This window comes from Chaetodon trifascialis, chromosome 23, assembly GCF_039877785.1.
Source record: "Chaetodon trifascialis isolate fChaTrf1 chromosome 23, fChaTrf1.hap1, whole genome shotgun sequence".
In the NCBI taxonomy this organism is placed as follows: Eukaryota; Metazoa; Chordata; class Actinopteri; order Chaetodontiformes; family Chaetodontidae; genus Chaetodon; species Chaetodon trifascialis.
The window spans coordinates 14,566,995-14,589,396 of record NC_092078.1 but is presented as its reverse complement, the minus strand read 5'-3'; the positions used below and the strand labels follow the sequence as shown (position 1 = coordinate 14,589,396).

The 22,402-nt window shown below is 43.7% G+C and overlaps 1 protein-coding gene across 2 annotated transcripts in view; it reads right to left on the bottom strand.

Moving 5' to 3' along the window:
- The window catches only part of dock11 (dedicator of cytokinesis 11), a 53,141-nt gene that overhangs the window by 1,541 nt on the left and 29,198 nt on the right, over positions 1–22,402 (bottom strand). The window contains exons 20-53 of one of the 2 annotated variants that reach the window (XM_070993393.1): positions 22,164–22,287; positions 21,841–21,953; positions 21,457–21,540; positions 21,271–21,360; positions 20,951–21,072; positions 20,783–20,852; positions 20,563–20,688; positions 19,730–19,801; positions 19,195–19,341; positions 19,012–19,095; positions 18,455–18,566; positions 18,016–18,054; positions 16,918–17,099; positions 16,118–16,231; positions 15,886–15,961; positions 14,476–14,564; positions 13,249–13,369; positions 12,902–12,968; positions 12,338–12,385; positions 11,835–11,980; positions 10,639–10,754; positions 10,287–10,424; positions 8,601–8,783; positions 8,027–8,140; positions 7,110–7,325; positions 6,191–6,248; positions 5,168–5,274; positions 4,904–5,026; positions 4,420–4,533; positions 3,359–3,505; positions 2,750–2,960; positions 1,873–2,063; positions 1,563–1,663; positions 1,206–1,344 (exon numbers count right to left, since the gene is read on the bottom strand). In XM_070993393.1, coding sequence (XP_070849494.1) covers positions 1,206–1,344; positions 1,563–1,663; positions 1,873–2,063; positions 2,750–2,960; positions 3,359–3,505; positions 4,420–4,533; positions 4,904–5,026; positions 5,168–5,274; positions 6,191–6,248; positions 7,110–7,325; positions 8,027–8,140; positions 8,601–8,783; positions 10,287–10,424; positions 10,639–10,754; positions 11,835–11,980; positions 12,338–12,385; positions 12,902–12,968; positions 13,249–13,369; positions 14,476–14,564; positions 15,886–15,961; positions 16,118–16,231; positions 16,918–17,099; positions 18,016–18,054; positions 18,455–18,566; positions 19,012–19,095; positions 19,195–19,341; positions 19,730–19,801; positions 20,563–20,688; positions 20,783–20,852; positions 20,951–21,072; positions 21,271–21,360; positions 21,457–21,540; positions 21,841–21,953; positions 22,164–22,287 — 3,984 coding nt within the window. The remainder of the gene's footprint in view (positions 1–1,205; positions 1,345–1,562; positions 1,664–1,872; positions 2,064–2,749; positions 2,961–3,358; positions 3,506–4,419; positions 4,534–4,903; positions 5,027–5,167; positions 5,275–6,190; positions 6,249–7,109; positions 7,326–8,026; positions 8,141–8,600; positions 8,784–10,286; positions 10,425–10,638; positions 10,755–11,834; positions 11,981–12,337; positions 12,386–12,901; positions 12,969–13,248; positions 13,370–14,475; positions 14,565–15,885; positions 15,962–16,117; positions 16,232–16,917; positions 17,100–18,015; positions 18,055–18,454; positions 18,567–19,011; positions 19,096–19,194; positions 19,342–19,729; positions 19,802–20,562; positions 20,689–20,782; positions 20,853–20,950; positions 21,073–21,270; positions 21,361–21,456; positions 21,541–21,840; positions 21,954–22,163; positions 22,288–22,402) is intronic. The other variant, XM_070993394.1, reaches the window with a different exon arrangement.

Here is a 22,402-nt window from a genome sequence, read left to right as displayed (position 1 = left end):
GACCTCAATCTTTCCACTTAAATGCATTTTATTTGACATCAAACTGCTCAATTCGCCTGTCACGTTGCAGCTAAATGTATTTATATTACCTTTGTAGTCAACCCCCCCCCACAAAAAAGAAAAAAGAAAAAAAAACAAACTGAACATGAACACATTTTATGATCACATTACCTGTTTTTCCTTAAAGCTAAAGGCCAGCACAGTGGAGACAAAAAGTCAAACCAGTTAGTTTGGGAAAAACAGCAGGCGCAATAAGACACTGAAATCCGACCTGATAACAACCCTGGGCCATGTGGTGGTTGTGCCATGCAGCCATGGCACATTCCACTGACGTCCAGAGAACAAAGTACAAATCACTGAGAACAAGCAGCCGTGAAGTGCAGCTGAGACAATGATTGCAAAATGATACTGAGGTGGCAGCTCACGTGGACAACTTCCCCATGCCCTAAACGTTCAGCGAGGAAAACAGAAACTCCAAAGTCGTGTTTTTCTATCAGTGAAGCAAACCCGCTCTGACACTGAGCTCACCGCTGGATTCTAAGAGCAGGCACAGACGAGTGTGCGAGGAAATGTTCAAGAGGAACTTCAGTTTTCCATTATTCCTGGATGTTACATTAATACCCAGCCTCCAACTGCAGTGCATCATGACTCACTTTAAGTCATCAGACCAGTGTTAAGCATTCAGAATCACACCAAGGGAAGGAGGAATTAGGGAGTTCTTCTATTTTAGAAAGCCACAACTAGATTCTAGTGGCTGCTGAATGTCACTGACTACGTCTTGAAGCATGAGGCAAAGCCTGTATTTATGAAACATGGCCGGGATGGTTAATGCAGCAATAATGGCTCTTTCTGTGCCAATAATGTTCCCGCCCATAAAAGAGGATCACGCCTGTTGCTTTTTACAGTCCAACCTCCCTATTTTGATCATGTGCACTGTGAGCTCCTCATAAAAATAAACCACAGTGTCGTGAACTTAAATCTTGCTACTGCTCAAGGTAATTATGGATAGAATAAAATAAAAGTCCTTCATAGAAAACAGATGTGAAAATGAGAAAATCTGGTAATGGACACTGGCAGCTCGTGCGTACGTGCGTTGTTTTTACATGAAGCGTGGCTGACTGTGATGCAACAGTGATGGGTTTCTACTGTGCTACGTCATAGACAGTACTCTGTGTGTAGGGGTCTGCTCAACATAGTAACTTTACCTGCTCGTGGATGATGTCAGATAGCTCCTTTACCATCTCTTTGAAGTTGCCCTTCAGGCCCTCGTGATACTCAAACTGGTCCTCCTTGATCAGACGCTCATTTATATCCAGAGCCATGCTGCAAGCCTGGACAAAGCGCCTGCAATCATTCAAAATAAAATGATTAACTTCATACCAAACTTAAAAGAGTAACTGTCAGATCAGTTATAATCTGATGGCAACTGTTATCAACGTTTTGAATAAGGAGTGAGGACGATGGAACAGAGCTACAACAAAATATTACAGACAAAACAGCACAATAACTCAAATGAGACTCAGCAAGAAGGTTAGTCAGTTAGTTCAAACGTCCAAGGGTACCTGAAAATGTCCTTAAGCTCTTTTACTTTCTTGCTGCCGGACTGGTTGGATTTGCTGTCATCCAGGAATGCTCTGGCATAGGCCATGGGACCTGCATTCACCTGCAGTGAGACATGCCTGGAAGTGTTAGGCATTCTTATGTTCTGATTCACACACTGATATATCCCAACTGCACGCACTGTTGGTGGGTTCCCATGGCACGCGGCCAGTGACCCCAGCTCAGTTTTGTCATGTTCGTATTTATATAAATTTGATGTCTAGAGTGTTTATTGTTCCCTTCGCTTTGTGTCTGAGAGACTGGAGCCTTCACCTGCACGGAGACGCAGCCCTGCAGTTTGAGCTGCAGCTGGATCATGTCCACCTCCTGGCTGGAGCAGAGCTTGGTCAGCTCCGCCGTTCGCGCCTTCATCTCATCTATGGCCACATCCACCGGCTTGAGCTCTACCTGCTTCTCCCCCACCACCTCCACGCGCTTCTTCACGTAGGGGAAAGTGTTGGCAGCTGGAGATAAGAGGGCAGGCTGAGTCATGCATGACGATATAACAAACGGAAGACGAAAAAGAGGAACTTGAGTGGCAGGTTTTTCTTTAGGTGAACGCTTGTCATGGACTATCAATCAAATGTGATGCCAAAAGCACAACGTGGCAACACACTATTTGTTTTATTGCCCCACAAAACAAGTGGCAGAATGAACAAAAGCTCCTGTTGTTGGTTTTCTGCCCCATGGCATGTTCACAGTGAGACCAACATGTATTAGGTTAAGAGGGAAGAATAGCTTGGCTTGATGGTGCTGGTTCATGATATGAGATAAGATGGAGATATTGAACAGGGTGTAGCTGGAGGGATCCTAGGATCCAGCTGTCACTTGCTACAGTAAGCAGCTGTTTGAATGTTTACTGACATTTCATGTTGACAGCACAGCACACATGTACAGAACAATGGGCCCACGTCAATCATGACTTTAAATGGATGATGTTTGATGTGTCACCACAATAACAAAGACCAGCCCATTACTAACGAGGTGTAGCTAGTCTCATTGTTATGTCTCATCGCTTGACAACTTCTGTGTCATCCAACAGCTTTGATGAAACTGTCAGGAAGCAAACAGGCTTCACTTCCTATTACTGTTCAATGCAAATGTAAAACGCTGACAGCAAAGTGTTTGTGAACAAGTGCGGTTCATGTACTTGTGAGCACGGTCCTCTTCTTGCACTGCTCCTCCACCCCGCCGTGCTTCTTGCCCGACAGTGTGTACGGCGTCTCAAACACAAAGCGGTTGATGTTGTGGCACTTCTCAAAGTCCGTCTTCTTCTCCGGTGCCTCCTTCTCCTCGAAGTACGGCTTGACAAACGTCACCTGGACGTAGGCGAACTTGGGGTCCAGGTCTTTGGGGTTCACCTGCGGGCATTAATGAAAATGTAAAAGCACTGCGTGTGAGAACGTTGGGTAAGACCAACGAGGCTTAAGCCACATGAAAGTGAACTGCTGAGGCATAATGAGAGGGTCGTCCAAAGGCAGTTTCCTAATATCAACATGACTCTTCAACAGACCACGAGACTTCTCAAGAAACTGAACACTTCCCAGCTTCGTGCAAAGTCTTGGTGAACACTGAACACTTTCCACATTATGCTGGACAAACAATATTTTTTAAGTAAACATGAGAGCAGGGCTGCAATGCCAAACGACTTCTCTTCATCTCTGACTGCATTTCAGCAAATGTAACGAGATTGTTATCGCACATTAAGACTATTTACAAACACCTCCCATCTTTTCCTTCCTCCACTTATCTACTGCACCTTGTTTGAGTCTTGAATTATCCGGACGTTTTCTGGCCCAAACTTTTCCCCGTAGAGCGTGAGCAGCCGCTGAGAGATTTCGGACAGCCCGGTGAGTTTGGGCTCTTTGTAGATGTACTCCTTCCCGTCCTCCTCCTCGAAGAAGCCCTGCGCAAAAACACACATGCTCCCTCAGGTGGAAATACAATGAGAGACAATCCTGTGCTGCGTGTGCTGGAGGACATTTAGGTCAGTAATTCATCTTAACATGTTGCATTTCTTTGGGGTTTTAAAACAAATCTACTTTAAGTGCTAAAATCATTATTATGATGAAATGATGCTGCAAACACAGCTTCTGTTGTTCTGTTTAGGAATATCTCTCTGCATGAAGTGAAAAGCAACACATTTGCATGACATAACATTTCCTGAAAGTGTCCTTGCAGCTATTTGCTTATCTATGACATCCACAGTCTGAAACTTGCTTATTTGCTACGCTGTCAAAGCACTGTAAATGTAACATTTGCATGGTGAGAAGTTATTGTGTTGCACTCACTTTTTTTTTTTTTTGTCCATAATATATCCAACTTTGGGAAGTGTTGTGCCATGTCTCAAGTGGATTGAGACATGTTAGGACAGCCATTCTTTACATTGCATGAAGGTTTGGGCATTCACTTTGAAATCTAACCTGCTGCAGGTTGCATCACATTGTTCACTGATTAAAATAATACTGAATATCCTGCTTTGTATTTGTACAGTTGCATGACTGGAATTTCTTGCCAAAACCAGACAGAGCCACATAATGTCCATTTGTACTTATAACCGTAAGACATTAGACTTTTTTAGTTTTTTAAACAAAGTAGGATCCATATTTCTGATACAATCAAATGAACAACCTGACCGCCTGAGAGGAGAGTGATTCATCACCACGGCCACTCTACCCGCATTCCAGTCAGGGGATTGTGTTCCACAGGTGCATGTGAAAGTGCCCTGCCTGTTTGCGCACTGCAGACCTGGACCGTGAGCTGGTCATTGTAACTGCACCTTAAACAAAAGACTCCCTCCACGCTGCTTGTCGGCCTCACCTGTCCATAAAAAGCCACTCTGAAGTACGTCCCGAGCAGCCTGCGGCCTGACTGTATCACCTCCATGATTTTATTGTAGGCTCTGTGCAGAGTGTCGTACAGTCGGCTTAGTTTCTGGGAAAATAAGACAGATCACAGCAGATTATTTGTTTGTTGTGGCAACTGAGCAGAGCACGCAAACACAACCTGAGGCATTTCAGTTCACTTATGTCCCAACATACTTCCTTTATTCTTCTATGTTTACATTGATGCAACATATCATGTCTGTCCACTCCACATGACAACACAGTAGACTACAGAAACCCTGAATGTGCTATAAATTCATTGCTTAACACAAAGAGCAGTTTGTGTTCTCCATCAGCAGGAGGCCTCTCAGTGGAAAGCACGGGGATATTGATAAATCACTTTGCAAGGAGAGGCAAGAAGCAGTGGCTGCGTGTTTACATAGGATATTTGTTTGAGTGTAGGGATGTTGCTACGGTACCTCATACTCGTGACGCTTCTCATAGATGGGGATTATTAATTTAGCGATGTGCGTGATGAGCTCATAGCGTTCGGCTTTCCACAGGGCCTCCACACACACCTCAAGGTGCTCGACCAGGACTTCCTAAAAAGGGGTAGAAAGGGGATAACAGATCAAAGCCAGTGAGGTCAACTTGTGGTCTCTAAATTGAGCTATTGCCTTAGATACTTTTGTCACTTCACAATGTCTCATGTCAGGAAGCAAATCCTGTGCAGATGACCACACCTCAGTGTAATAGACATCTTGCATTCCGGTGTCTTCCTTCATGGCGGCTTCCTCTTCGATATTCAAGGTAATCCTCTTAAAAGCTGCCAGGCCGCTGGGGAACAACTCTGACAAATGAACAGCAAAGACAAGGCAAAAAAAAAAGGTTCATATAGATGTTCAGCGTCTCAGCGAGAGGCTCTAAGAACAAAGAAAATGCACGAAAAACCAAAAGGAAATCTGCGTCCATCATGACAAAATATGCAATTACACAAACTTCTTTTTGAGTGTTTTGCATACATTAAAGAGAACGATCAAACAGTAGCCCACGCTTGGCAGCTTGAGACTACCTAATAATAAATTACATGATGACAGCAGAGACACTGTATACACACATCCCTTAGGTAAATGCTTAACGATTTTTTCGAGGCCGTTAGTGTTAGCCGTTACCCTTCAAAAAACAATCTTGGTCTGCTGACACTGCGCAAAGAGAAACACTAGCTCTTATTTGTTTAGAGGATTATTTGACAGCAGGTTTTGCATTAGATAAAAATGACCCGGGAAAAAAAAAAAAAAAAAAAGCAAAGCGAGGCTTTGTTTTTACGAGATGTCACCGCGCTGGTCTCGTAGTATCCGTCTGCGGAGTGTTTGCATGCTGTATCTAACAACAGCTGGTGAACAAACTGAAAGGTCTTTTATCACCAGCGCAAACACTCTTCCATAATCCTCTACAGACAGCGGGCATGTGTGCTGGTGCGGTTAGACGGATGGTATGGTTACGTGGACTGTAGCCACGTCCTCATAGTGTAACTTAAGAATGTAATTTCACTCCATAAATGTGGCGGTGGTTTGAAATGAGTAAATATTTTCATAGGTGCTTCTTCAGCAAACTATTATTTGGCTTGATGAACCAACCACACACTTCTGTAGAAGCCATCAAAGGAAATAAAAGCGCACGTGTGTGTGTGTGTGTGTGTGTGTGTGTGTGTGTGTGTGTGTGTGTGTGTGTGTGTGTGTGTGTTGTAGACGGGTGGAAAGCCTTACTTTTCCTGTGCAGGTATTCTGCAACCAGTGCAGCCACATGAACATAACACATGGCCGCCTGTGGAGACAACAACAGACAACTGATTTAGTAACATTTCTATAGTGGAGGCACAGAACCAAGAGTGGAAACATGCAGCTGAAAAGGGAAACCTCACCACAGACTCAGTGATGCAGCTGTGATGCAATCTGTAATACTGCAGCTACACTAACGTCATTAGATAGAATCTGCACTTGAACTTTAGATGACAGTAAATCAAGAGGACCACCCACTTCAGGCTCTGCATCAATGTCGACCTTTGACCTTCCTCGAAAAGGAACAAGAGAATCTTCCTTCAGTAGAACAACACATTGTGATTACCACCCAGTTAAAATAGTTGTAGAGTCATGGCATCCAACACGTCCTTTTAACGATTCATTGTGACTGGAGAAAGTGATAATATAACTCTAGGAACTTTCATCTCATAGCTCAGTGTAGTCTCCATTGTTTACACTGAAGGAGGATGGAGCAGCCAAAGTTTGTCTCTTAGCACCAGACATAAACTTTTTGTTGAAGCGTCACTAGAGCAAAATATCACACCTGACTTCTCTGTTTCATGTCTGATGTTGTAAAAACACTGGGTCACGCATTCTGCAAGTGTTGTGTTGGCCCTCAGTCAGCATGGCAGTGCGCATGTCACCAAAACACTCTCTGCATGCCTTAACTGTCACTGATCAGTCTTTTGAGACTTGAGATATTACTGTTCTTATGTGTTAAGGGAAAGTAAGATTATATCGAAACGTGATTAAGTGATCAAACCATCACAGACGCTTGGACTTGCCTGTCCTGTTGGTGCACATTGCTTCGAGAATTAAAAGGCAAAACAAAATACATAAGAGACAGATAAACATATGACTCAAGGTGAAGCCTTCCTGTTGATACCTCAGAGAGATCTCCGTTCTTGAGGTGTGCTCGGGCCATGCTGTCCAGCCAGGTCCGTCTCAGTTCAGGGGTGCTGGCATAGGACCGGGCCAGGCTGTACTGGAGGTCCAGCAGCATCTCTGGATCTTTCTCATGCTCCCTCATCTGGGCCGTGGCCATCAGCACTGTGCGGATCCGCTTGGTCAGACCCTTGACTTCAGAGGGGAATGCCGTGGACTGCGTCATGCGGAGACGAGCAAACACACTTGTGAAAACATGGTCAAATCTATTCACATAAGCAGGGACGCTGTTCTTCAAACGTGCACTCCTTCCTCAAAGTATGCCAAGCTAGTAGATTTAGAGCACGCTTTGATTTGTGTGTATTATGCTATGTGTAGGTACGTGCAACTCTTGGAAACAGATCGTAATCTGGATATTTGCTAATTAGACTAGGACCTCATGATGGACTAGATGCATTATGTCTTTTCGCGCTCCATCACCCTGTAGAACAAAAACCCAAAGCAGTGTAACCTTTACACAGTTAAACCACTGAACCTGAAATGGTTCCTTGTTGAAGAACCTGCCTTTCCGTCATCTTAGCCACGTACATTTTTACAGTCCAAATAAACCATATCAGTTGCATTTCAGTGCTACATATTTAATCTCATAATCTAGAACAGAATGTTTTGGAAATACAATCCAGCAGCTGGTCTAAAGACAGAATAAACACAAACACAGAGATCTGGATCACAGATAGGGTTCCTGCAGTGTTTGGTTTGGTTTGAATTTTGACATGGCTCAGACAGATTCCATGTTGAGAAATATTTCAAGTCTGTCCTTTCATTTCTTTGATCTAATCTTTTGGATGCTTTCTAGGTTCAATTATACGGGATTCAGAGGTGTGATTGATAAGGGATCCTTGTTGACTTCTACTATACCTTCATGGCCTTGTCACTATTTGCAAAGTTGTTGATGATGGAAAGAGACTCCTGGAAGCGTGAACTGCCGGTCAGCGCCACATCGGAGATCAGCTGGCTTACGGCAATGATGATCTGGACGGGAAAGGGAGCAAAAGGAGGACAGAGTGAGGGAAGGGATAGAGAGGAGACCAAAGAGAAAGGGAAGAAATGGAGTGGATGAAAGGAGGAAAAACACATTCAGACCAAATGATACATTGTATGTATTGACAGAGTCCAGTGAGAGTTAATGGAAGGCTGGACGGCCTTCTGATGCCGTGCTAGCAAAGGAAACTCAGCAGTGCATCTGTGTTTACACATCCTCTTCACATCCTTAACCTCGGAGGAGTGTGCGTGGACAAAAAGCCAATGGTCAAGAGTGAACATCAAGGTGAACAAGTACTGTGATGAAGAGAGACCTTGTTACAGCTCAACAGGTGTGTTGACAGTATGCCTAGTATTCATTAAATATTTAACATGTATGAGCGGGGGCTGGAATTTCTAGGGACGACCTGTTTTGTCTTGCTCCCCATCAACAGTCAACACGCGGCTTTACCTGCAGGTGCGTGCGCAGGAAGGTCTTCCTCTTGGTGTACTCGTAGTTGTTTCTCATCAGCAGGTAGAGCAGGGCTGACGCTTCGGCCCTCAGGGAACCCATCTTAGACACGCAGCACTTGAGCACCTCGCAGCACAGAGCCTCGCACAGCGTCACACGGCCCTTGAACAGCACCGACGGGAACTGGCGGGACAATGTGTTAGTGTATTAAAGGCAGATTCTGGGCAGGAATGGGATTAGAAAAATACTGTAAGTATGAAGGGAGGACAGCAGGAAAGTGGAAGTGAGACATTAAAAAAGGAAGAGGAGCTGTACGTCCCAAAAAAACACCCTGAAACCTGGACAAAGTGTAGCTTCACTTTCCTGCCTGTCATACAGTACATAGATTTTGTGTCACTTGTCTTTTCCTGCTATTTTCAGAGGAATTATGAAGTTTTTTCACTTTTATTTGCTCGAGCATGGATCTTTACTGCACTCAAAATTTAGATTTAAAAAAAAATAACATGAAAAAAACAAAATCTATCATTCATCTATCAACTTTTAATGTCTGAATGTCCTGTGTCCTTTAAAGGAGCTAAAAAAAGCAGCAAACAGGAAGCTAAAAACAGTGACAGAGCTGATGCTAAACAATGTGAGATTCCTAAAACAAGAGCACGAAACTGAAAATGTGCAGAAAATGGTGTCTTTGAGTGGCGGTAGCGTAATCTGTCAGCCACATGTAGTGAGCTAACAATAAAACAGCTAACATTTGAAAAACCTGTCAAGTGTGATGCACAGCTCATCAACAAACACGGCCTCCCCACAGATCACCACTTAATGTCTTTTGATTTTTAGTCTATGGTTGATTACATAACCCCGAGTAAACTCATTGTACGTTCCTTCTTCATTTTTAATACTTCACCTTTCTGTCTGATACCTCACAGAGACGGATTGTTCTGCATTTGGCAACAGTTGTTTAACTCTAGACAGATGTTTATTGTCCAGGACACAGCAGAAGCCACATTTTCACTTTCTCACTCTTACTGTAGCGGGGAAAAAAAAACAAGCCAGGACAGAGTTTCCACCACTGCTCTCCTCTGATTCATCTCACAAACAGCCAACACCAATACCGCTGATGCTATCAGAGGAGTCCATGAAGGAGAGGGTGGTCCCCTCCTTTGGGAAGTAAATATGTTCCCTCACTAGTCTGAGATGAGGCCATGTTTGAGCTTGCTTCGACTCCCTATGAGGCGTGCATACAGGTCTAAAAATACACGAGAATGAGAGTAAGAAGGCATCATGAGATCACGGCAGCAGCACTAACAAACACAGGAAACAAAATATTTATTCTTTGCATCCGCTCTTTTTCTGAGTGATAAATAACAGTTCAGCAATGCGGCTTGTCCTTGCAGATTGTTATGGACATTATAAATAGCAGACGCAGTGAGACTCTTTAACACATGCCACAGTCACCCATTCGGATCAGTATGTTGCCACTTCAACATGTTGGGATGTAACTGGCAACCAGCTACCTCCTGATCCACAGCTGCCCGGGTGGTTACAGCACCGGTGGTGGAAAAAGGTGTAGGCAGTGCTCTGGCGACAAAAAGCATCTTATCTCCATCAGCCACTATCTGAGTCACATGGATTTCACTATTGCAGCAATACTGCGCCTCACGCTGTGTGCGTATGAGTGAGCGGATGTACCTTGTTGATGAAAGCCCTGAGGGAGGAGAAAACATGTCGGAGCGCGGCTTCTGACTGGCTGACTTTAAGGAAGGTCAGGTAAACGTCAAACACCTTCTTCATCAGTGGGTTGTGACCTTCGCCATCCAGCAGCTGGGTCTGACACACATGCACGCACACACACACACACACACACACACACACACACACACACACACACACACACACACACACACACACACACACACACACACACGTATACACTCATTATGTTGTTACAGACAGTAATAATGGCAAGAATCAAAAAAGGACATGGTGTAAGTGAGTGAGTTTACGTGTGTGTGTGCATGTGTGCATGTCTATGTGTGCTGACCTTGAAACACTGAGTGAAAAAGGAGAGGACATCCAGGACACTCAGGCAGACCTCGGTGGAGATATTGCCCTCCAGCAGAGCCTGATGGTGGATTTCTGCTTCTGATGGCCCCGTCCCTATAACACACACACACACACACACACACACACACACACACACACACACACACACACACACACACACACATAAAATTCAATATACCATTAAAAGAAAACACTATGGTTATTCCCACTGCAATAAAGGACATGTTCATTAGCCGTTTTTGTACAGAAACAGCCAATGATTCTGACATTGTTTCGCTTGTACCGTTTCCACTAATTCTAATATAACTCGCAAGGCAATTTATTCATTGTTTACTGGATCTGATTACACACATCAGAGTAGAATAACAAGGTTTAATCCAGAGGAGACGCCATTCAAGCTTCACAATGCTGATTATTGTTGTGGTTTCTGGAGCATTCTTTGTATAAAGGGCTTTCATATGTGTCCGGGGTAGAGACGCATGCACAAACAAAAAGCACACATTTATGGTGAGAAGGAAAAACACACCTACTACCAAACATTATAAAAGGTTTGCGTTCAATAATCGGCTGCATGTAAACAGGAATGTTAGTGAAATATTTATTTTCATTCGACATGTAGGCATCTCAGTGAGATATCATCTTTTTTGGCACAAGGGCAAAACCTGCTTTTTGTGCATGTGAACACAGTCATTGTGGTCAGAGGCATAAAGCAGGTGAAGCATACATCTTGGAAAGCCTGAGGCTCAGTTTACTGTTCAGGAAGAGCATTTCTGGCTAGTTTCCATTCACAAACACACCTGGTATTGTACAGTGGTATAGCTTTACTTGTTCTTGGTTGTGCAACAGCCCAGCGTGTGTCTCCAACAAGATCTGTGTCTGCCTATTTGAGGTCAACTTTGCATTAACAACACGTGTGGCCGTTTCCTCACTTAAGCTCTCCAAAGATAAAGTCTGGGTTTTAACATCTTGTTTGGTCCTGGCTGAAGTATTAAACTTGTTTACTTGTGGAAAAAGTGGTTTGGAAAGTGCTTTCAGTCTGTCAGTCAGTCTAAAGCTGCCATTAAACCCTGTCCTTTGATTGCGTCGACTGGACAGTGTTGACTGTTATAACTACATAACCAGAGTAAAATAAATCCAGAAGAGTTCAGCATATGAGCTGGCATGAGTGGTTACCCATATTGAGAGTGAGGGAGGCTTCCATGGTGCTGAACTGGTGTATCTTAGTCTGCATGAAGCTGGCTCGGTTGCAGCGCATAGCAGGCATCGTCTGAGACTTCCTGTCTGAGGAGAACAGCTTCGACACACACACCTCCTGACTCCTATATGAGTAATACACACAGAAAAGACAGAGGGCAGAGATTTGTTTGAAAGACAGACACAGAGGGAGACACGGAAAGGATATGAGATCTTTGATTAGCTGTAGAAACGGTCTATGCTGCAGATATCTCACATATTCTATTAACAATTAACCTAAAACGATCGTTCATAATAACAAGACAGATCATTACCAAACACTGTTACTCTTTCAGGAATAATGGGAGGCATGGTGATTAACTAACTCACACAAACAAAGTGTTCCCGAGCCCATTTAATAATAACCTTTATGCAATCATGTGTTTCATAAAGTGAACCTTGGCTCATGTTTCGAGGATGCCCCTTTCAAACCCAATCCTTACCGGCCAATGTTCCTTATTCCAATGTAACGGAACTGAACCAGACAGGTCCTGCAGGGAGAGGGGAAAAAATAGGAAATATTAGCATGCAAAGTGTGTCCTACTGAATTTACTTTGCAATGCAATTTATTTTTCAGTCCCGGTATTTTTCCAAGAACTTTTTAATCTTTGTGTTAGTATATTTTTTGGTGAGTGAGCAATGTAGTATTTGAGGAACACCATCTGTTAATGCACAAAGACTCTTGTGTTTGGCTGATAAATGCATTTTTGGGCTGTGTGCCTTCCTGATGAAAGAAGTGCATCCACATTCACAACAGAAATGAGTTTTTTTTTTTTTTTGTTAATGATGTGGCTCCAGATAACTCAGTTTATTTTCCCTTTTCCAAGTACCCCTTCACATTCAGAACACTGTTCGTTGCATAAAACAACGCTTGTCAAACAACTGCTGGAGGACAACACAACTGCAACATGAGTTGACTTTAATGGTGTTAGAACTGACAGAACAGATACACGGTTCCACCCAGGATTTACACTGTGTCATTTCCACCGCATTACAACACTACTCACTCGAGCAAACTGAGGAAATTCATGATGTCTTGAGGGTTCACTTTGTTCCAGTAGGCACTGAGAGTGTCTGCAGACAAACAGAAAGTCAAACTTGGTGGTTTTTTTAATCAACATTCATCAAAGTGTCATCAGAGAGTTCCTGCTGACATTAGAGGAGTCGTGTAACAAAATCAAGCAAACATCCTCGATGGGAGATGTCATTCTTTAACTTCACTGTTCTGATTAACAGCCAAGCCAAGTTTCTTCATAGACTCTATCCCAAAATAGCAAACGGGACACTTCTGGCGTATCCTGTCTATGGTAAATGTAGGCCTGACTGTGCGGTGAGGGTATAGATCATCACTGACCCTCTGACAAGGTCTTGACGATGTGCAGGAAGGAGAGCAAGAGGCCCTTGACCTCATACTTTCCCAGTCTTCCGACGGGAGGCATGGGGCTGTTGCTCATGGTGGAGCCACGTCTCTGCAGCTACAAAACAGTGCAGCACACACAAAAACACACAGTCAATGTAGTCAGAAGCGAAGTGTGCTTTAGAAATACGCAGAAGTTGCATCGAATGATGGAGATGATGATCCCCGTTTGGGGTCTTATGATTAGACAATAAGCTACTTTGGTTATTTAGTATCAAATATAACATGTTGAACAGCATTTCTTATTTTTCTGATTGGAAGTTCATCCTTCTACAACAGCTGTGCACTGATGTTACAGCTGTAAGCTGCAAATCGCTACACATTTGGTGCACTGGTGAGTATTGACTGTACAAGATGTATGTGGGACAGACCAGATTTACTGCACTGAAGGAACATGTCACCCACTGCAAGAGTGTGTGTCAGACATCTGCACACCAGCTGATGTAATAGCTAGAGTTCGGGGGAACTTGGGTGGCCAAGAAGTAACCAAAGGTTGCATCAGTGAAATTAGCTGTTGGGCTGTTACTGTGCAAATTACTAGCAACAATAACCCAGAGATGGTGTGATGAAATGTAACAGTAGGAGTATGTTTTTATACAGATGGTATATAATCCACCCCAGTGCAAATATATTCAACGCCTGGGTGCTTAACCAGACAGCAGATACACACTCAGACCAGCGCACATGAACAAGCCTGTGTCCTGTGTCTGCGTCTTCTCCGGCAGAAATCTAATATGTCTCCTTCAGTACAGAGCATGTGGCGTCTCTCAGTGCAGGCGGCCCACATCAAAAGAACATTAACATTAAACTGATGGTAGTTTTTGGCATGCGTTAAATGCAGACTAATGTGATGCAACTGTGATTCCAATTTCCATCTCATTTAATGTGCTGAAGGTGCACAGTGGAAACAGTGACGAGGCTGTTATGTTGGTGTTCAGAGACAGCAGGCACCAGGCAGCAACATGGACATGGTGTTTTTCTAACGTTATGTACAATGAGACTTCAGATTGGGATCCAAGACAGTGTGTGCGTGCGTGGGACGAGCCTTAGCTCACTGCTTATACAAAGAGTTCAAACTTTCCAAAGGCAAAGGAGCAAGTACGTGTGAGCCTGTGCTGGGGCTCCATTAATTGACTCCATTGGCATAGTGTGAAAGGCTCTCACCTCAATGCTGTCTGGTGTTCCTGGGTCCATAAACAGAGAGCCTCTGGAGTCCTCTCTCCTCACAACATGGCCATTCTGAGTTGGAAGACCTGGACGCAGTGAAGTATTGTTAATGTCAACAGAGAGCAGCACAATAAAGTATAATCATCGACTCAATCCTAAAATCACTACTAATAACATTTGCAAATTTAAGGGAAGGCAATGATGCTCACATTGCACATTGATGAATTTATGTTGGATGGATGTTTTAGTTGATGTTGAATTACAAAATCTCTAATAGAAATAATTATGACTAATGGTTTCATCAAATCAAATTAAGCTGATTTCATTTCTGTTCATTTCATGACACTATAAAGCAGAAAACATGCTCTCCTGTGAAACTAAAGAACCTGTCAAACAGCAGTAAGGTCCAGACAGCCAAGCTATTTTTATCATATTTTTTCCCTGATATTGGAAACTTGTGCTCAGGTGGAGACTATTTGCCTAAACCAGCTGATGGAAGCACACCTGAATCACTTCTGACTTGTTGCCACGTTTCTAACATTAGCCAGGTTTTACATGCAGCTCAAATTTTAACCAAATTTACACAAACTCAGCAATATATCCGGCTGGCATTTCCTATTGATAATGATAGCAGGCAAATCTAAGGGAGATTCCACAGCTTTTACAGAGCAGTATCAGTTTACCTCTCACAGGAAACACAACTGAGCCTGTGAATGCAGCTATATAAAGTCATCTGTGGTTCTGAAAAAAAGTCTGAGAACATAACCCCAGTTGTGTCACCAGGGAAAATAAGATATTGTGTTGCATTTTGGGATATGAAGAGCTGATACTAGAGGCTAGTGGTTTGGGTATCTCGTCATCCGTTGCATTGCTTTTGACCAGCGTTTATTTTCAGTCAGTTTCTTGTAAATCCCCAGGCTGAACATTTAATGCTGGTGCTTTACACAAACCAACATTTCAGTTACTCTTAGCCTCACAATCCTCTACCTCCATTCAACAACAGTTTAAGCAGTCTACACAGCCCATCTGAAGTTTGAAAACACAAAAGGAAATCCTTCAGTTCAGCTGTGTTTGGGGTTCATTGTGTGTTGTTCCTTGGCTGCTACTTTCATCTCGACCGCGGTCGACTCAGGTCAGCGAATGGTAAACAAGCTAAAATATCTCCTTCATCAAACAAGAAGTTTGTGGTGTTCCCAAACACCCCAGACAAAAATAAAGAAAATACTGAGGGGCACAAGTCTGGTGCACAGCTGCTTTCAGACAGAGCGCTGCTAATGGATCATCTGTGTGTAACAGCAACAGTGCTGTGTAGCTGTGGTGCTGATGATGATGGATGATGCCGTGGATGAGGACAGGAAGAGGCCAGATTCCTTATGCGCTGTGCAGCATCTGCAATTGTGAACTCACCGTGGTCTTTCTCAATCGCAGTGCTGATTCTCCTGCTGTCTGTGGAACCAGTCGATATCAGGTCATCTCTGGAGCCCTGGATGACAACAAGGCAGGAGAAGTAAAAGTTGGGCGGCTGTGAAGGTGTGAACTGTTAGATACGGGACACTTGTGATGTAAGTTTGCATTAGAAAGCACTAACTAAGCACAAACTAGGCCCACTGTGGGCATCCAGGGTTCTGAGGGGACTCACATTGAGGCCCAGCCCGGGGCTGGAGGTGTATGGCTGGGCAGACAGCTGCTTCAAGTTCTGGTAGAGCAGCTCAAAAAGTGGCAGGTAAAGCAAACAGATCCTGGCCTGCTGGTTCTGAAACAGTCAAATATGACCAAGTGAGCTTTTTGATAATAAATACACAGAAACTGTCAAACACATGTATGAACTCTGATGAGTGAAATGACATAATGTTACAGACAATATGACTACAGATGTAATGAGGGGAGACTATTGTAGGTTAAATACACACTGGTTGCCTGTCCTTAATACACACTCAAAAGCCATCTGTCCCTAGCTGCTGTCAGCAGTGCCTGCACTCTAAATACTGGCTTGTTTGCATAACAGACATAGATATCTAGTAGCAGGGAGAGGTGAACACACCGTTAAACTGCAGTGTATTGTATGTGCAGAGGGAGACCTGGGTCACTCATGTCAAACATTAACTTTCTGTATGCAAACAATGAGGTTCTGATTCCAATAGTGTGCCCTGTGGGGACATGAGACAGTGTGCGCAACTGTCATACTTCAACGTCTTCAATTACAAGTTCTTAGATTTACTTGTATGAGAAAACTTTTATTTACTCTGGTTCAAAGCTGACCTTGTTTGATGGTCAATTAGACCTTTTATCATTCCTTCTGTCAATGATGTACACCACCAGTGTTAATTCTGTTTATTGTTTTCCTCCCTCTCTCCTGTTCCCAATGCATCTGACTTCTTCTTCTCCTGTTCTCGCTTGTTTCTGCGTCCCCCCATCATCAATCGCCCTGCCCTCCCTCACCTTGAAGGCAGTGTAGCGGTCATCCATGGCGTGTTTAATGAGGAGGTTCTTGAGAACGCTCACGGCCAGCTGTCTGACCTCAGGCCCTTGCTGCAAGGCCTCGGCCACTTCTCTCAGCAGCAAACCCACCAGGAAGTGATTACGGCAGTACTCCTCCGTCAGGCTGAACTCCAGACTCTGCTCTGTGGTTGGGCCAGACAGCAGGTGTCAGTACATTAGTTATGGGGTGATCTAATACCAGTGTGGCTTATTGGGACACTCTGGTTGACTCTGATCATCATACTGACTGTGAGAAATATCCTGATGCGAAACTCTGAGAACCACTTTTGTGAAATGTGTTTCTGTTAAAGCTGTGGCAAGTTAGTACTTGTTATACAAAAGATCTCTGAAAAATTGATTAATCTCAGATGTGTAGTTCAGAAATATAATTTACTCAAAAAAAAAAACAAAACTGTGCAACACTATAATCCAATGTGAACTGAATGTCAACAAAACCATGTCACATATCCATTCAGACATTAAAGAAGAGGAATTAAGACAATAAATCAACAGCAATCAAGAGAGACGTGCCGCTGGAAACGAGAAGTTGTCTGTTTCAAAAGAAACTACGTACAATTACGTAGTAGTGATGCAGAAATATTGAAACAGGCCCTGCAGCGTGAAACTGAGTCACCATCTGCAATTATCTTCTCTAATGACAGAGACAGACAGGCAGACCGAGAGAGGACGAGAGGCAGACAGAGAATAGACACAAACACCGCAGAGAGAGAACCGCAGCACCATGAAAGACGCCTCTGTCAAGGTTTGCAATCTAGTGTTATCAAGTCAACTCAGCATCAAGAAAAAAAGGCCAGTTGATTCCCACAACAGACAAGCTCCTCTCCTCTACAACACACAGGCCCAGACACATGAAGGCATTAGCCTAGCATTAGCATTGCGCTGAGTGAATGGATGCCCTATGAAGGGGGAAGGAAAAAAAAAAAGAGCTGACAGGATGGCAGGTTAGTGCAGGTCAGAACAAGGCAATGCAGGTCGATTGCATACAGCGGCAGACATGGTGGCGTTGATGTACAGTACGGTGAGGTGAGCATCACCTACCTACAGGGCCAAAAAGCTCCGTCGCATACGGAATAAAATCTGACCACAAGCAAAACACAAAAAACAGAGAGGGTTGGGGGGGTAAAAACAAAGGAAGTGGGGGTAAAACTGTAAACAATCCATGCAGCATTTCCACAGCACTCATGGTTTTATAAAACATAGTAGTGTCCAACATGTAGCGTCAAGTGCTGCATGAACTCGTTCAGCTGGTACTGTCACTCAAAGTGACGGCAGGTGGTGTGACTTGCCAATTGCTTAATTATAGATCTGTTTATGCGTGGACCAAACAAGTTAATAAAGAGGAAAGGTGTGGTGGATGCAGGTCAGAACTGGGTCAGTGAGGGGTTGGGGTCATGTGACAGCTAGTCAGTGGTTACATGTGTGGTAGGAAGCTATTAATGCATTCAACAGAAGGCAGAATATGACATCTGGCTCTCACCTTGTACCCTCTGCAGCTTGGTGCGGCCGAAAGCCATGGGCAGGTTAAGAGGAATGAAGTGCTCGTGGTTACATACTGTCATCAGGAAGTCAAATTTCATTTCACTCAGCACCTGTGGGGCACATGGTTACATGAGTGTGTGGCCAGCGCGATAATATGCAAATGTCATGCAACTGCCTCAGTGTATTAGTAAAATTGTCCTCATTTTTCAAACATAAACCTCGACAGCGCTGATAGGGCTTATCAAACAAAGCCTGCTGCTTGTCTGTGTTGGTCTAATTTGTGAATCAAATGTGCTGCTGATACAGAGAGATAGGGCAGGAGAAACGTAACGGGTAATGCACCTGTGTCTCACAAAGCACAAGTCAGCCAAAGCACCAAAAAATGTGTTACTTTAAGTTTCCTATTGTCCTCTTTTCAATGGCCCTGGACCATCACATATTCTAGCCATTCCCTTACACTTTTCCTCTTTACAAATGACACCTAGATTACAACGCCTTGCTTTCTCATTGTGTGTGCCGTCGCCATGCGCTGGCCCACTGAGTCAGAGCACATACCTTGGGATCTTTGAGACCGAAATGACACATGTAGTGGTTGACCAGGCCGAAGGCAAAGCCCCTGTTCATGAAGGTCAGGCACCTCTGAGGAGAGAAAGCGTCCACTTTCAGATCAAGTGATTTCATTGACCTTTATTTCACACATCAACTAGGCTGGGGAGGTTTGCATGTAGGCGTTTGGACCTTGATGAAATTGGCCAGACTCAGGTTGATGCAGCGAGCTTCCTCTGGGATTTCCATGTGACGGATGGTGATGTGTGGCATGATGGACAACACCAGCGACTGCAGCGCCTGGTGGAAACTGTCGGGGAAGCGCTGGGCGCGTGGCATCTAAAGAGATGATCAGGATATGTGATATATATGTGAAAGGTTAAATGTCAAACAGCTGGAAACATTATGGAAACAGATTATTAGTGCATAGATTGTAGTTTAACTTTTTTAAGCAGCATACAGCGGCAGCTATCACTGTGCTTCCTGCTGAACATCTGGGATTGCTGCTCAAACTGCAAGCTTAAACATCCTGCTCTTTGACTGAGTGTGTGAGGTTTGTGTTGCAATGTGTTCATCATCATCAGCACATGTGGAATACATTTTCTATGCAAGATCCATTCCAGAGATTTGACCTTCACATTGGTAAACACACTAATGTGTGAAATATGTGACAACAAGCCGCTCAGTCTTAACTGTGCGAAAGGAAAAGAATCACTGAAACACCAACCTTGATACGGTTACCCTCTTGTAGGTACTGAGCCATGGATTTGGCCATGGTTTCAAAGAAGAACCAGGAGTACTATAAAAAGTGGAAAAGAGGAGTACTGGTGAAATTTCCTATGAAAAGACAACAATGCAGATGTCAAAGAAAAACATGAACTTACAGTAAATGTCACAGAGATAACACAAAAGATGAGAACTACAGCACAAGCAGCTACATGCCTAATGACGCCTTCTCTGGAAGTGCTGTGAGAAACGTACTTTCTGTTTAGTTTTGACAAAGAAAAAACACTCACAGAACAACACGAAAACAGAACAGGGTTAGTTTAGCTGCCGGGTGTCATGTTGGTTTGATGGTGTGCGCAGGGTGTGTGTGTGCGTGTGTTGTCAACAGTATACTATACATATATACATATAGGCTAAGGTTGGGTGGTATGACAGTTTATAGCACGCGACAGCAGAAATTTGGATGGAATGGAACAACAGATGGAATGAGGTTTGTAAAAAATGAGTGAGGGTAACCAGCTGGAGTGAGTGTGAGAGTGTTTTTGACAGAGAAATGCAGCCGACCCAAGTTTTTCCAGTGTGTGATATGAGTGTTATTTCTTGACTTCGACATCATGAGGATAGTTCTCTTGGTGACAACTGAGGCGAGGATGAGTTTCTTTTGTTCAGGTTGATTGTTTAAGTGTCTGCTGTGCAGCTCTACTTTCTCTTTTGAGGACATGATGAGCCATTTCAACAACATGTGTGCCACCTGCTGCTCAATATTGGTATTACAACTTGACTGAACCAGCAGCTGCATGGACAGAAAGGTGACAAAAAAGGCAGAGCACACACCTTGAGTAGTTTATTGCTGGTGTTGAAATCAGCAGTTTGCTTGAGGGTGGCTGTCACTGCGGTGGCCAGCACCTCATGAGTGGTCGCTGAGTTTCCAGATGCAGGGTTGTTGGTCACAAACACGTACTGAGAAGAGAACCAACGCAAAGACGCGCTTTGAACTTTAACTGACAACTTTTATTATCGAACTCTTGTAGCAGTGTTTGTGTTGGTCAGGTACCTTGACAAAAGAGCGTAGGTAGTGTTCCAGGCCCTCCTCATGACATCTTGAGACTATGTGTATGATGACACTGAGGGCACAGAGCAGGGCAGAGTTATGCTGGAAGAACTTTTTTTGGTATGAAGTAACACAAACTGAAGCCACGTTTTCCACAAGTGATCAACTGACCGCAAAGAGTTGACAGCAATCTCATGGGCTTCTTTGGTCGCTGCTGTGAGCACCTCAAACAGCTGCATCAACACCGTTGGTAGGAAGTTGATGATTACATGAGTCTCCATGGCGTGCAGGCACTATAGGAAGGAGCAAACAGAAGGAAATACAGGAAAGTCAAGTATAATAAGTAAAAATTTGGATTGTCAAAACTTTTACAGAAGACACTGATTCTGCAGGGTGAGGTCTTCAAGAAGGTTATTCTAAAGGCAAAGAACCACAAGCTCAAGCATGAAGGAGCCTGTGTCTGTGAAGTGATCGCGACTCTAAACTCTCACCTTCAGGTATTTGATAAGTTCAGCTGGGTTGCCCTCTGATGTGGTCCTCATCAGCTGGCAGTGCTGGGAGAATTTGTGTAGATGCAGGTCCTGTGGGGGAGCAGTTTTCTCTTTATAGCAGCCAGCTTAATGCAAACTGCACATGCAATGTGGGCCTTTAAAGAATGATTGAAGAATCAAGTGTACCTGAGCATATATTGTTGATGCTACATGGGTCCTCACTTTGAACAGCGTCTTGGCATTTTCCACCCACTTGATATCAGGTTGGGACTGTAAAAGAACACACACGTTTTGTTCAGCAAAGGGTCTTAATCGAGACACACAGTGGAGATGTTTGTTCATACTGTTAAGAAAGACAGCGTTATCATGCAGTGTTGACCAAAAGATTTATCTTACAAGTTAGCACTTTAAATGAGCTACCAAAAGACTGATAAATTTCAAACAGGATTTTATTGTTTGATGCAATCCAATGCACATCTTTAGCATTTTGCTTGACGATTAGTGGGATATGGATAAAGACAGTGGCGACTGCAGTGCTCTGAGTCTTGGTTTAAAGGAATAGGACTGTACCTTCCTGCTGTCCTGACACAGGTATCCAGGAGGCAAGGTGGCCGCGACAGGCAGCGGGAGCTCTACTGACTGCATCCTCCCATCTTTCAACAAAGGCATCCAGGAGTAACCCACTGGAACACATGAACGCAGCAGCGTTGGGCTTTATCATTATGAAATATAGGCACATAATAACCAAAGTCTAAAAACCAACACATGGACTGACTTGACTGAAAACATAGTTTTCCTGGAAAACAAATTCTCTTTACTTTATTGACTGATGTTGCATTCATGGACACTTGTAAATACAGTCACAAGCAGAGACATTTTCCCAGCAGACTCACCCAGGGACTCTACTCCCTCTCTCTTCTTGCTGCTCGCCTTGCTGCTGGACTCACAGCTGATGTGGTAAAAGGTGAAGAGGATGTGGTGTTTCTCATGCATGTGGACCGGCAGCTCAATCTTTACCTGTAAACAACAAGCAAGTCAGTGTATTAAGCTTAATATATCAGCATCATTTTTTTTTAATATAATTTATTGTTTATTTGGAAAAGCAAGTGGTACAGAAATTTTTTCCTGGGTA